Below are 12,028 nucleotides of genomic sequence, written 5' to 3' on the forward strand. Positions count from 1 at the left end.
GTGATCCTTGAGGGTGCTCACTGAGGTGAGCCTACTTTTAGAGGGAATCCTTACTTTAAACAGAACTTGTGGCTGTCACCTGCCCCAAAGATGGTTTTTCAGATGTCTGATCTGAAATTCAGCTTCAGAAAATTACTTAAAAAAAAAAAAAAACTTTTTTACTTCTTCCCACCCCTCCACCCAAACCCATGCTGGATAACTCAAGCCCTGAAAACATACATAAATTGAATGTTACTGTAAAATGGCCCCCAAATACCTCATCTGGACAGTGAAGTGGACAAGGCAAACGTTTTCCTTCTTTTAATGTATTCACAAGTCTTGTGACTGTCATCTGGCCATGAGTTGGGCCTATCATTTTCAGGAACAACTATGTAAAATCAAACCAAACCAAATATTTTAGTACATATTTATATCAACAGATTAAGATTTCTAGAATCTCAATTTCTGGAAATTAAGATAATAAAAAGGCTTTTCTCCTTAGTAATTATTTTTCCTAGATTTTATTAGAGGAGGGAGAGGGAGACTCCCTGTTGAGCAAGGAGCCTGATGCAGGGTTAGATCCCTGGACCCTGAGATCATGACCTGAGCCGAAGGCAGATGCTTAACCCACTGAGCCACCCAGGCCTCCCTCTCCTTAGTAATTTGAAATGCAAGCCCAGAATCTTGATTAGCTCTCAGTGATTAGTCTGTAATCATGCTCTCAGACTTTACCAAACCATCCCTTCCCCTGACTGAAGAGCCAGTCTCAGTGAAAATGATCTCATTAATGAATACCTGAGGCTCAAATAAGGCCCTCCCCCTTATTCTCCCAGGAAACTGTCCCTGGACTCCTCACACAGGTAAGATCCTTGAAAGTTAAGCAGCATTTTTCTAGAACTTGAGCTTCTTGTGAAATGAGGACTTGAGAGGGCCACAAGTGTCAAGTGACAAACCATGTTAAATGGAGAAGTGATACTTTCCACTGCAACACCCTAACTGGATTCCATTTAAGAACAAAATTTACACATTTTCAATGGGTGCCAGGTGTGGACAAAGGGACAAAGAAGCCTTACCGCCATGGGGCTGTAATCTGAGTCGCAGTAAGTAAGCAACTCATGCAGAGTCACTCCAAACGACCAGACATCAGAGGCGATGTAAAATTTACACTGAATTAAACATTCGGGAGCATACCTGAAAGAAAGCAGACCATGAAACTACAGAGCAACTCCAAAAAATCACTCCTTCGGCTTCTCTCAGCGTTGAACATTCTGATCACACATCTGCTGAAGCACACATCTGACCTGAACACCACCACCATCACAGGCTCGCCGTGGCACACGTCCACTCTGAAGTAGTAGACAGTTCGTGCTCTCCGCTACACAGAGCAGGTGCTGTCCATGTGGAGGAGGCAGAGGATGACATGCCCCAAGTGTTCTTGGCAAGTTCAAAATTAGTTAGCAGTGACCTCACCGTGCAGCCTTCTTCCAAGGTCCGCTGCCTCGGTGGAGGGGAATCAAATTCCCGCGCCAGAAACGAAGGCACCCCCGTATCCAATCTCCCAGATGCTTCTCAAACCTACTCCATTCTCTTAAGCCCCACCTTCACGTCCTAACCACTGCCCTAGTTCACACCCTCACTGGCTCTGGCTGAATCAGACTCCCTGACTCCAGTCTCGCTCCCCTCCCATCCCCAGTGGTCTTTTTAAAGCAACAGCTGCCATTCTTACCCCTCCAGCGATATATCCCAACGCTCAAAGCTGGACTGCCAGCTCTGCGGCTCCACTTCCAGGGCTCCGCCGGAGCAGTCCTCGAGCGCGCCCACTTCGGGATGCGGCCCCACCGAGCGGATTCTGATGCGGGTCCCAGGATATTCACTGCTCTCGTCTCACTCCTGCTAGTCACACATGCTTTCTTCTACCAACCTTACGAACCCACTGGATCTTTTAAAGCCTTAACAGGACTTCCAGAAAACTGAGCCTGAACCCTCCTCTGCTTTTACCACCATGAAACCGGCTGCCTGACCCATTCAATTCTAAACTCAGTCTGCTTGCTCTTCTGCCAGCAGATCTTCCGCACGGATCTTTTGCACCCGGCACAAAGTCTGGCCCTGATCCACATTCATGAGGGAACGAAGGCTTAGGCTCCTCGGGTGGAGAGATCCAGGCTTGTGTCCATGCAGGATACACCTCGGAGGTGCTCTTTTGTTCCACAGGAGCCTTGGAGTAGGGGCCTAAAGAACTTCTCCCTTGGATGGCATTCCAGGCTGCAAGGGGTCACAGGGTGCACCCTCCTGACCAAGACACCCCGGTGATCCCTGAGCAGACAGCCAAGTTCCCTGTGGACTGTGCTCTGCTCTGCTCTGCGCTGTCTGGGATCTCCCTGAATCTGTCAGCGCCCACTTCCTCAACTCATTCCCGCCACTTCCTCCTTCCTACCCTTCAGGCGTCCTGCACAGGCATGCGACCCCTGCAACTACTAACGGTTTCAAGGACCGTGTCAGAGGAATGCCCTCTCCTGGGAAGCTGGCAATGCTCAGCCACCAGGCGGCTGGCATCCCCCACTCCTTGGAAGATGGTGTCGGATGAACTCAGGCATTTCTGTGTGGGATGCCTGCAGTGAAACAGCCTAACAGGTGTTTCTCAAAGGCACAGATCAATCAATTCCAAATGTGGGAAGTTGTTCCTAACCTACACTGGGGCAGGAGGACCGAGACATTAACATAACATTAGATTCAGTTACCAAAACACAGGGCTGTCCCGATCATCCTTGACGGTGTAGTACTCTTTGTCAGTTTCGATTGCTTTGGTCAAACCAAAGTCTCCAATTTTCACTTGGTGCTCACTCTCGACGAGGACGTTTCTTGCTGCCAAGTCCCGGTGAACATACTGCCGAGAACCCAAATAGTCCATCCCCTGAGGGAGAGAGGTGGAGGGAGAGTGCGTTTGCTAAAGGTCGGTTCAGGTTCTGTTTTGTATCCATCACTGCTTCCCGAAAAAGCACCGTCATTTCATTTACCTGTCACTTCTTTGTTGTTTTTAATGCAAGAATAGTAAGACCAACCCAATTCAAAGAAATACACATTAAGTCAGCCATATTAGCAAATCAGTTTAAGTACCAGCTAATTTTCATCCAAATCATGCAGCAGAAAACGAACCCAGGTACAATTACTGGAAAGCTTCCCACTTGCAGACTAATTGCAACCCAAGTACCCAGGACAGAGTGCCTGATTTTTTAATCTTTAACTTTTTTTGGTTTTGTTTTTTTACCTTACAAATCTGAACGGCGTATTTTAATTGCTGTTTGAGGTTAATTTTGTTCTTATTCTTTGGAAGATATTCCTTAAGGCTTCCTGAAGGCAGAAATTCCATGATGAGCTTAATACCATTTCCTCCTGTTTAGAAAAAAACACCCATCAGCACAAGGTCTCCGGATGAAGGAACTGTGGGAGAGTAGAGGGTTGTGGGATCTGGAGAGGCAGGCCCTACGCTGATTTCAGTGTCACCCCTGAATCACTACTGAAACCCTTAAGCTCCAGAGCCTTGGGATCCTCAGCAACGAATGGAGACACACAGCTCCTGTACACACACAGCCCAGCTGTCAGCACCCACTGAGCTCACAGTGCTCTGCAAACCACTGCAGAGGACTGATTTTTAAAAAATTATGAGCCACAACATTTCATTACCCATTTTAGGCACAATATGTATTCTATTGGCTTGTAAAAAAAGAAATGGTAGTCAATACTGCTTTCCACCTAGACAATGAAAGATCCCACTAGGGATTCTGATCTGCATCAGAATAGGAAAAGTAGACAGCGGTGTCCGCTTCACAGGGCCCAAGTGCGAATACCGGGATGAGTGAAGTCCAACCTCCAGCACCGGAGGGAGAACGCTGTGGGCATCCCTGGCGGCGGGGGCAGCTGGACGGCTTCCCTGGCAGCTCCACGCGGAGGGACAGGACCGTGCGTATGACAGCATAGCCCCAGAACGCCTGTGAACCACCAGCGAGCATGTCCAGGTGGCCCAGATAAGGCTGACGGTACTGCCTGCTCACGCTGGCTTTTCAAGCCCAGATAGTCCCTTCGTCTTCAAACCAACCCCACTGTGCCCAACATACCGTCTTCCGTACAGATGCCTTTGTATTTCACAATGTTCTCGTGATAGAGGTTCCTTAGGATTTCAATTTCCTTCTTCAGATCAGCTATGTGGTTGCCTCCACTCTCGGGCTTCAGGGACTTCACCGCCACTTGCTCCCCAGTATTGTCCCCCTCAGGGTCATACCTGCAGAGCTCAACCTTCCCAAAGTGGCCCTAGAAGGAAAGATCCACGTGCCTGATGAGCCCCATGCGGAGCCAGCAGAAACACGTACATGATGCCTGCTCCTTGTGCTGCTCCCAGAAAGGTCAAGGGTGAGCAGCAAAGCCCAACTTTACGTGGCAAGCTCCTACCTGGCCCCTTCCTCCCATGGCCTCACAGGCCATCCTCTCCATCACTGGACTAAGACAAGGAGGTATCAGGGGACTGGGAAACTGACACATCAATCCCAGTTTCCATGGAAATGTAACCCAAAAGGAAATGAAAGTGGTTTCTGGCCCCACAGGAAGCATGTTTACAAGACATGGGCTCAGATGCCGACAAGCCACTAGACAGTGATGTGGGCCCATTCACCCCATCCTCTGAGCTGGCTCCAGAGGGGCTCCACGCACACAGCCTCGGCACACAAGAGGCACCCAGCGTGGGCCGCAGCCCATGTTCACTTAACGGAACTACAGAAAATCGGGACAAAGACATAAACTGCAGTAACTTTTCTGGCCCCATTAAGCTGTTCAGAAACTCCCATTCAAGGTCCAGGGAAAAGATGACACTCTGTCTGGCCTGTGTAGTAATGAATCCCCCATTTAAGCAGCCTAGCCAAATACAGCCACCCAGGGAAGTCCCAGACAGGGATTTTTCTGTTTCTACCCCATCTCGACCTATTCCCCTAGCTCTCTCCCTTCCCATTCTCCTCATCCCTCAGGGAAGAATCAAGTCTGGAGGGAGCAGGCCAATATCCTGTGTGCACATCCAACCCCCCGGACAGGCAGGCATATGTGTGCCTGTCAAATGGAGAATTGCTTGGATTCAACCGGCCCCAAGAAAATGCATAAACCTCTCATGAACCTTGGCCCCAAACGAGAGACAATGGAGAGTGGCTTTGGACACAGAGAGAGGTGACAGGGTCAGTGGGGCACTCCAGCCTAACTTGCCTCTCCCAAGTCACGGATCCTCTTCAAGAACCGCTTTTCAAAATGTGTGGGATCTACTTCGGTTGCCGGCTTTCTTTCAGAAACAATGTCTGGATCTAACAGAGGAGAAAAGAAACCACATTACAAAGGAGTAACTGGCATTCACGGGCCCCTCGTTCGTTATTCACCCGCTCCCACGGGAACTGGCTGTTCTCAGGTACGGAGCACAACTATCTTACTCTGCTCTTCTAGTTTGTTGATGTCTCTCATGATGGCTCGGAAGAAGGGTCTCTGGTTGGGGTCATAGTTCATGCAGCGTGTCATGAGGTCAGCCAGCTCCTTACAAGATGGCGTCACTGGCCGGCACCGGCTTTCGTAGAATCTCTCTTTCTGTAAAGAAGAAAACCACATGGAAGAAACCAAAGGAACCAGTCACTAACCTTTTAGCCCCAGTTACCACCCCTAATTTAATTCCCAACTGCTATACTTCAATGTAGATTTCATAAACATGTGTGTTACTGCTGCCTCACTGCTGCCTGGGGAAATCTTAGTCCCCCCACAGAAACCCACAAGGAAGATGGGCAGGATACCCCAGCCCAGAACAAGCTGTGTTCCCTGGAAGTCATGCAACCTTCCTGGAATACAACTTGGCCATATGTGTAACAACCTTTGGATTCTTCAAATCCTTTGACTCACTAATTCCAACTATCGAATGACTCAGAAATAAGTCAGATACAAACAAAGATTTATGTTCAAAGATATCCCCTGCAGAATGAGATAGAACATTACAAATTTAAAAACAACCCCAATGCCAAATATAAAATTAGTTAAGTAAATTTGAACTTACTGAGATAACTCTTACATTAAATTTATAAAATTTTAAAACATATTTAACTGCCTAGAAAAGAACTCATGATATTAAGAAGTACAGCCTATATATCTATATCTATGGTAAAGAAACTCAACAAGTATCTGTTATTTTTGATGACTAGCGGGCATTTAAAATCAGAGCCAAGTAATATTATAATGTTCTACCAGCACATATTGTGTGCCTAGCACTCTACATGCATTATTAATCTTCACAACAGCCCCGCCCAAGAAGTAGGTGTTATTTATCCCCATTTTACAGATGATGAAACTGAGGCTCAGGGCAGTTTAGTGACACTTTCGAGGTCACACGCCCAGTAAGCCTGTGGAGGGGCTTCAAACAGACATCCACCTCCGCCCACAACATGAGGCTTCCCAACGGAGACTTCGGTTAGCTCGCACCCTGGACAGCAACTGCTCACCTCAATCAGGGTCTTATCTTTCAGAGGGATCTCGCCATTGTAGCAGATTTCCCAGAGTGTGGTTCCAAAGCTCCATTTGTCAGCAGCCACACTCAGGTTCTTGGAGTCTTCAACACACTCGGGAGCAATCCACGGGATTCGTTCTATGCACTCTGGAAAAAGATGGGAGATGTTTCCAGATCAGTTTCCGGAATCGCCTGGGGAGTAAATCATGGTCACTGCAGCAGGAACTGTGAACTAAGGAAGCAACTAGTCTAAGCAGTGTTTCCAAACACGGTCTACGGTACACTGGTCCCTGGGGAGGTGGAAAAGGTGCCGTCTTCCGGCCCCTCGCCCTTAGCACTTCAGATCCATCAGTCTTTGTCAGGGCTGGCAGGTGTGTCTGTTTATCACACGCCCCTGGGAGGGTCATGCAAGGCCAGGCTTCTGAAGCTCTGGCCTCAGAGCAAAGCACCCAGGGTAGATGCCAACACCCTGGGGAAGGAGAACCAACGCTTGAGAAAGGAAAGACAGGAGGAGGGGCACACACACGCAGGCCAGGCCTGGGCTAACCTCACGCACTCTGCACAATCCACCTGCTGTGCTGTGCTTGCTTTCTGTGGGAAAGGCAAGGGAAAAAGACTGACGTGAGGTTCTCCTACATCGCTTGCCCCTGGCTGCTTTGCAGCCCTGTTCGGGCTTCTGGCCAAGCCCAGCGATGGGAACAGACGCCCCTGCTTCATCCAGAGAAATGTCCCTTAACAAATGCTGCAGCCCCCGGGCTCCTGCTGCAAAGAGAGGCAGGCGGGCCATTCCTGAGCAGGGCACTCTTGGTCAAGCCCACGTCACTGACTTACAGAGCCCACAGGAAACCCCAGTGCCTCCCTGAGTCATGCTCCAGCCCCAGCTGGATGACATCCCTTTCTCTCTGAATGCACACAGCATTCAAATGGCATCTCTTGTGGGGTACCCAGGCTTCTCCATTTGCTCCGGAGTCTCCTGTGTCTGTGTCTCAGATGCTTGCTGAGGACAGGAGCCTTGACAGATTCAGGGCTGAATCTGCACAGACTGTGGGAAGTTGGGCGGGTGATAAGCATGACACAGGCATGAAAGGAGGCTTTCCATTCCCCTTCTAAGGAATGGCTATTTTAGGTCTTATTTATAACGCTTGTTTTCATTCTGGTTCCCTTCCAAATGTGGCCCGTTCTTTGAATTACAGAGCAAAACTCTAAGCTCCAGGTAGTGTGCTTGGTGCTGGAAACTGCCGGCCAGCAGAGGTCAGGGCCCCAGGCCCAGGGACTCTCTGATATCCCGGATATGACCTCCTAGCACAACTGTGCAGCGCTGTTTTCAGGGTCTCAGCTCCCAGGCCTGCGCTTTCCTGTGGCGCATAGCTCATGATAACCTCAAAGCACACAGGACCCCAGCAATCACCCGGGTGCCTCCCCAAACAGCTCGCCAACTCCAGTTGAGCACCAAGGAGACCCAGCTCCTCCTGACATCCTCTGACTGCCCCCCAGGCCCAGCAGACTCCTTCTGTGCTACCCCAGCACCCGGAGCAAAGATGTGCCTTGGCTGAGCTGTGTTTCTCCCTCCACTTGGTTAGCTCCCCGAGGGCAGGGACTGGCCCTCCCTCAGCTCCACATCTCCCCTGGCCCCGAGGGCACAGCAGCAGCACCAAGCCTGTCCACTAAAGTGTCCTTCTCAAAAGGAAACACACCTGAGCACTAGCCCCCTTCTCTCTGCTGGTCTGACCCTAATTAGAGCAGGGGTATGGAGACTGGCAAGGTGGAGGGCAGGGATGGGAAATAGGGTGGGCAGGAAGGGAGACACACCTTGCCTGGACAGCACGGTGATGGGGATGCCAGGGTCACTGAGCTTGATGAACGGGCCACACTCGCTGTCAATGCCCTCACGGGCCAGGAGAAGGTTTTTCGTGCACACATTTCCGTGGACCAGGTCTTTATCCTCCTACAGAGGGAAAAGAGTGAAATCAGTCCCGCTGCCTGTGGGGCAGCCTCTCCTCCTTCCCTCACTCCCTGTTTCCAAGCCTGGCCCCTCGCATCATCTCTCCATATTCCCCGGGGACAGCCAGGCCCAGGCAGCGTCACTCTCCCCCAATTATCTGTGTGACTTGGGCACATTATATCATGGCCTTCTGCCCTAGTTCTCTCACCAGCAAACCGGGGATAATGGTGAAGCAGGCCTCCTAGGGCTTGTGAGAATGAACCTGTATAACACCTGAAACAGCTGAGCCGTGGGAAGCGCTACTGATCCAAGCAGTTTCACTCACTCATTCGACAAGTATTGTGTTATTTCCACTCTTACTTACGTTGCATTCCCAAGGTCAGTTCCCTGATGTGATAAAACTTCCCTTGGAACAGGATTCATACAGAAGCACACAAACAGCCCCAAATGACCATTTTCAGCAAGCCCCAGGCACACCTGTGTTCAACCACAGAGCCTAAGCCCTTGGAGCCCGCCTGGCTAGACCGCCTTCCTGCCGCCCCCTACAGGGTATTCTGGTTCCTGGTGGAGCCCACCAGGGACCTCAGAACGTACTTACCAAGTAACTCAGGGCGCTGGCTAGCTGTTTGGCAACTTTGAACTTCCATGGTGTGGTGAGGACATCGCTTTTCCGGTGCATGAAGAGATCGAGGGGTCCCCCTTCCACAAACTCCTCCACCATGATATCTACAAGCACAAGAGTAGCCACATCTGGAACCTTCTGTACATCTGGGACAGTATTTCCCTCATCCTCTGAGGAGAGCTCACTTTAGTGGCTGGTAATCGGCTTGGGAGGATGGCAACGCCTTGTGAGATGCAAAGCCCAGAGTGCTTTCCCCCGGCCGAGCGCCTTCCGCTCTCTCCATTTGCTCACCCCTCTCCCGGGTCCAGAACAGCGTGTAGCCAGAGCTGGGGACAAGTAACGTCCAAGCAATAAGTGAAAAACAAACAGGACTTCATTCTATGCCCACTATTGAGCACGAGACCTGCTCAGTACCTCAAGTTCCTCGACTGCAAGAAGAGGCAAGAAGCCCAAGCCACGTGAAGGCAGCATCGTCCCCGAATCATCATCACCACACCCACTCACCCCAGCCAAGCCGAGCTCCCCTCCCAAAGCGAATACACTTACTCTCCACATCTCGGACACAGACACCATAGAGGTACACGATGTGTTTGTGGGAGACCTGCCTCATCATGCTGGCTGCTTCAAAGAAGGCCTGTGGGAGAAGACCACAAGAGAATGTCAAAGGTCAGACTCCATAGCTCTGGTGCCAAAGGAGCACTGCTGAGAAGAAAGTCAGGGGGACCCAGAACACTCACCACTGTTGTCACCCCAGGTCCTGAAACTGTTCCCCTGGCCTTGACTGCCCACGGGCATTGCCAAGCCTTTACCTAGGGCCCAGTCTGGCTGGGATATGGAATCTATTTAGAAAACCTAACAAGATACAGAGCCAGGCTGGTGGCAGAAGCTGGGTGACAATTTCCCCACTGGATACTCATTATCGACCACCTTCTCTTCCTTTAAACTTTGGGAAATAACAGCATTTGGAACTGCAGCAGAATAAGTGAAAAACCAGATCTCTGTTGAAACTTGGCTTTATCACTCTCTAATAGTGTGTGGGATCTTGGGTAAGTCCTTTTACTCCCCTGGGCTTTAATTTTCTAGACCACATAGTGATAGCCCTGGACTACATTAGGGACTTCGAGAAGATTCAGCTAGAGTCTGGGGCTCCACAGAATCACCACAAGGACCTCTACGGGGCGAGAGTGAGAGGGCGACAGGCTGCTCAACGCACTTCACCTTCAATCCTCCCTCACTTACTTTACATGCCTGCTTCATCTAAGACTGTATTTAATGAAAGGAATTCAGACTAAATGACAAGTTTGACAACCACGAGACCAAAACAAAGGCAAAGGTTCTTCCTTGCTCACTGTGCCCCACTGGCTCCAGAACTGGGGGTAGATAGGGGAGAGGGTTCTGAGGAAGACACTTGCCAGAGAAATGTCCCTGTGGCTGGGGTCTAAGACTTTGAGGATCACTTTTATTCTCTTCTCTTCGGAAGTTCCTTCGTCATCTTTGTAATCCACCAGGGTGCCGGAGTAGATGTGTGTCCGTGTGCCTCTCCCAAGATGCTCACCCTGGAGGAGGAAGCAGGAGGTTGGGGTGACTTCGCTCTAGGGTTCAGTGACACCTGAGTCTGGCACTGAGGCCTTCATGGGAACCCGCCATACCAGAAGGGGCAGAAACGGTGGGGCAAGGACGAAAGAGCCTGCACAGCCACAGCCTCTCGGGGCCTCGTCTGGTCAGGCCTCCAAAAGACACATAAAGCTACTTAGCTGAACGCAAATGGGACCCTTCCTGGGCCCCAGGAGACAGTTAATTCCCAAACAGTTCCTTGCCTTCTACCTTCTGAAATAAGCTGTGGCTAAATCATAATCCTGACCAATCACAGAACTTTTAGCAGCCCACCCAGGGCCTCCAAAGTGATGCAGAGAGGACCCCACAGGGCTCTACTACAGGCTGGGGCACAAAGAGAGGGGCTTGTTAGTGGTGGTTCGACTGCTCGCTGGCTATCTAACTCAGAGATGTGCTTTCTGTATAGAGGGGTAACCATGGCACCCACTTCCCAGGACTGTTCTAGAACCAAGTGAAGAGGTAGGAGTAAAGGCTCCTCGGTGCAGAGCCCGGCACATCATGGGTAGAAACCATCTGCTGGGCTGATGTGTTCTGTTTGCTTGCCCTCCAGACCAGGGACTCGTTCATCTTCCATCCATCCATCCATCCATCCATCCAGCGCGTGTGTATATACAAGCCTGCATGCTGAGCTTTCAAATCTGTGGCGTGTTTATATGTGGGACTGCCGGAGCGACCCCACGGTGGGGAAGGGGTGTGAAGACCGAGGCAGACACCAGAAGGGTGGGCCCTCAGTTTCCTCACATACGAAACGGGATAACACCACCAAATAAATGGTATGAGTCCTAAATGAAATCATCTCACATAATCATCTGTCTCTAAGGACCCTTCCAGTTCAAGCTTTAATAATTCTGATTTAAACATTCTTAATATTAGGAAATCCAAATGCAATTCATTAAACTCAGTCATTCTCAAGCCACTAAGGTTAATCTCATGAAATCTGTAAGTTGAGGTGCCCAGGACCTTCTCCATAAATGCAGAAAATGGATTCTCTTGGAATCAGCCCTGCCCCCTACAGGAACGTATACAATTGCTAATCGGGTATATTAATTTGCACAAATGCCACCATTTGTCATCTGTCACAGCCGAGTGGTGATGCATCTGCCCTGTCTCCCACATCCTGGCAAAGTCCTGCGACTATTCATTAAAGCGGCAGCTGTCACAAAACGATTCATCAAGGTTATGGGAAGTTGTGTTCCCAGAACACCCCGTAAAAGCCATACGCTTTCAGAATAATTACTCTTCCCCAGAAGGGCTGCTTATTCCAGTGGCCAAGTCATGGCAGCAGGCTTCCACAGCAACCCACAGAGGCCGGGGCACATTCTCCAACAGCCTCCTTCTGAGCCACTCCCTCTGCCTT

General features: G+C 50.2%; 1 protein-coding gene across 2 annotated transcripts in view; it reads right to left on the reverse strand.

Moving 5' to 3' along the window:
• The window catches only part of JAK1 (Janus kinase 1), a 123,180-nt gene that overhangs the window by 699 nt on the left and 110,453 nt on the right, over positions 1–12,028 (reverse strand). For both annotated transcript variants that reach the window (XM_032844863.1, XM_032844862.1), the window contains 12 exons: positions 10,470–10,613; positions 9,604–9,691; positions 9,034–9,161; positions 8,303–8,438; positions 6,489–6,640; positions 5,439–5,589; positions 5,221–5,315; positions 4,092–4,284; positions 3,245–3,369; positions 2,718–2,890; positions 1,053–1,170; positions 257–367 (listed from right to left, as the gene is read on the reverse strand). In XM_032844863.1, the coding sequence (XP_032700754.1) occupies positions 257–367; positions 1,053–1,170; positions 2,718–2,890; positions 3,245–3,369; positions 4,092–4,284; positions 5,221–5,315; positions 5,439–5,589; positions 6,489–6,640; positions 8,303–8,438; positions 9,034–9,161; positions 9,604–9,691; positions 10,470–10,613 (1,614 nt within the window). The remainder of the gene's footprint in view (positions 1–256; positions 368–1,052; positions 1,171–2,717; positions 2,891–3,244; positions 3,370–4,091; positions 4,285–5,220; positions 5,316–5,438; positions 5,590–6,488; positions 6,641–8,302; positions 8,439–9,033; positions 9,162–9,603; positions 9,692–10,469; positions 10,614–12,028) is intronic.

Source organism: Lontra canadensis, unplaced genomic scaffold (assembly GCF_010015895.1).
Source record: "Lontra canadensis isolate GAN:19392208 unplaced genomic scaffold, GSC_riverotter_1.0 scaffold158, whole genome shotgun sequence".
Classification (NCBI taxonomy): domain Eukaryota; kingdom Metazoa; phylum Chordata; class Mammalia; order Carnivora; family Mustelidae; genus Lontra; species Lontra canadensis.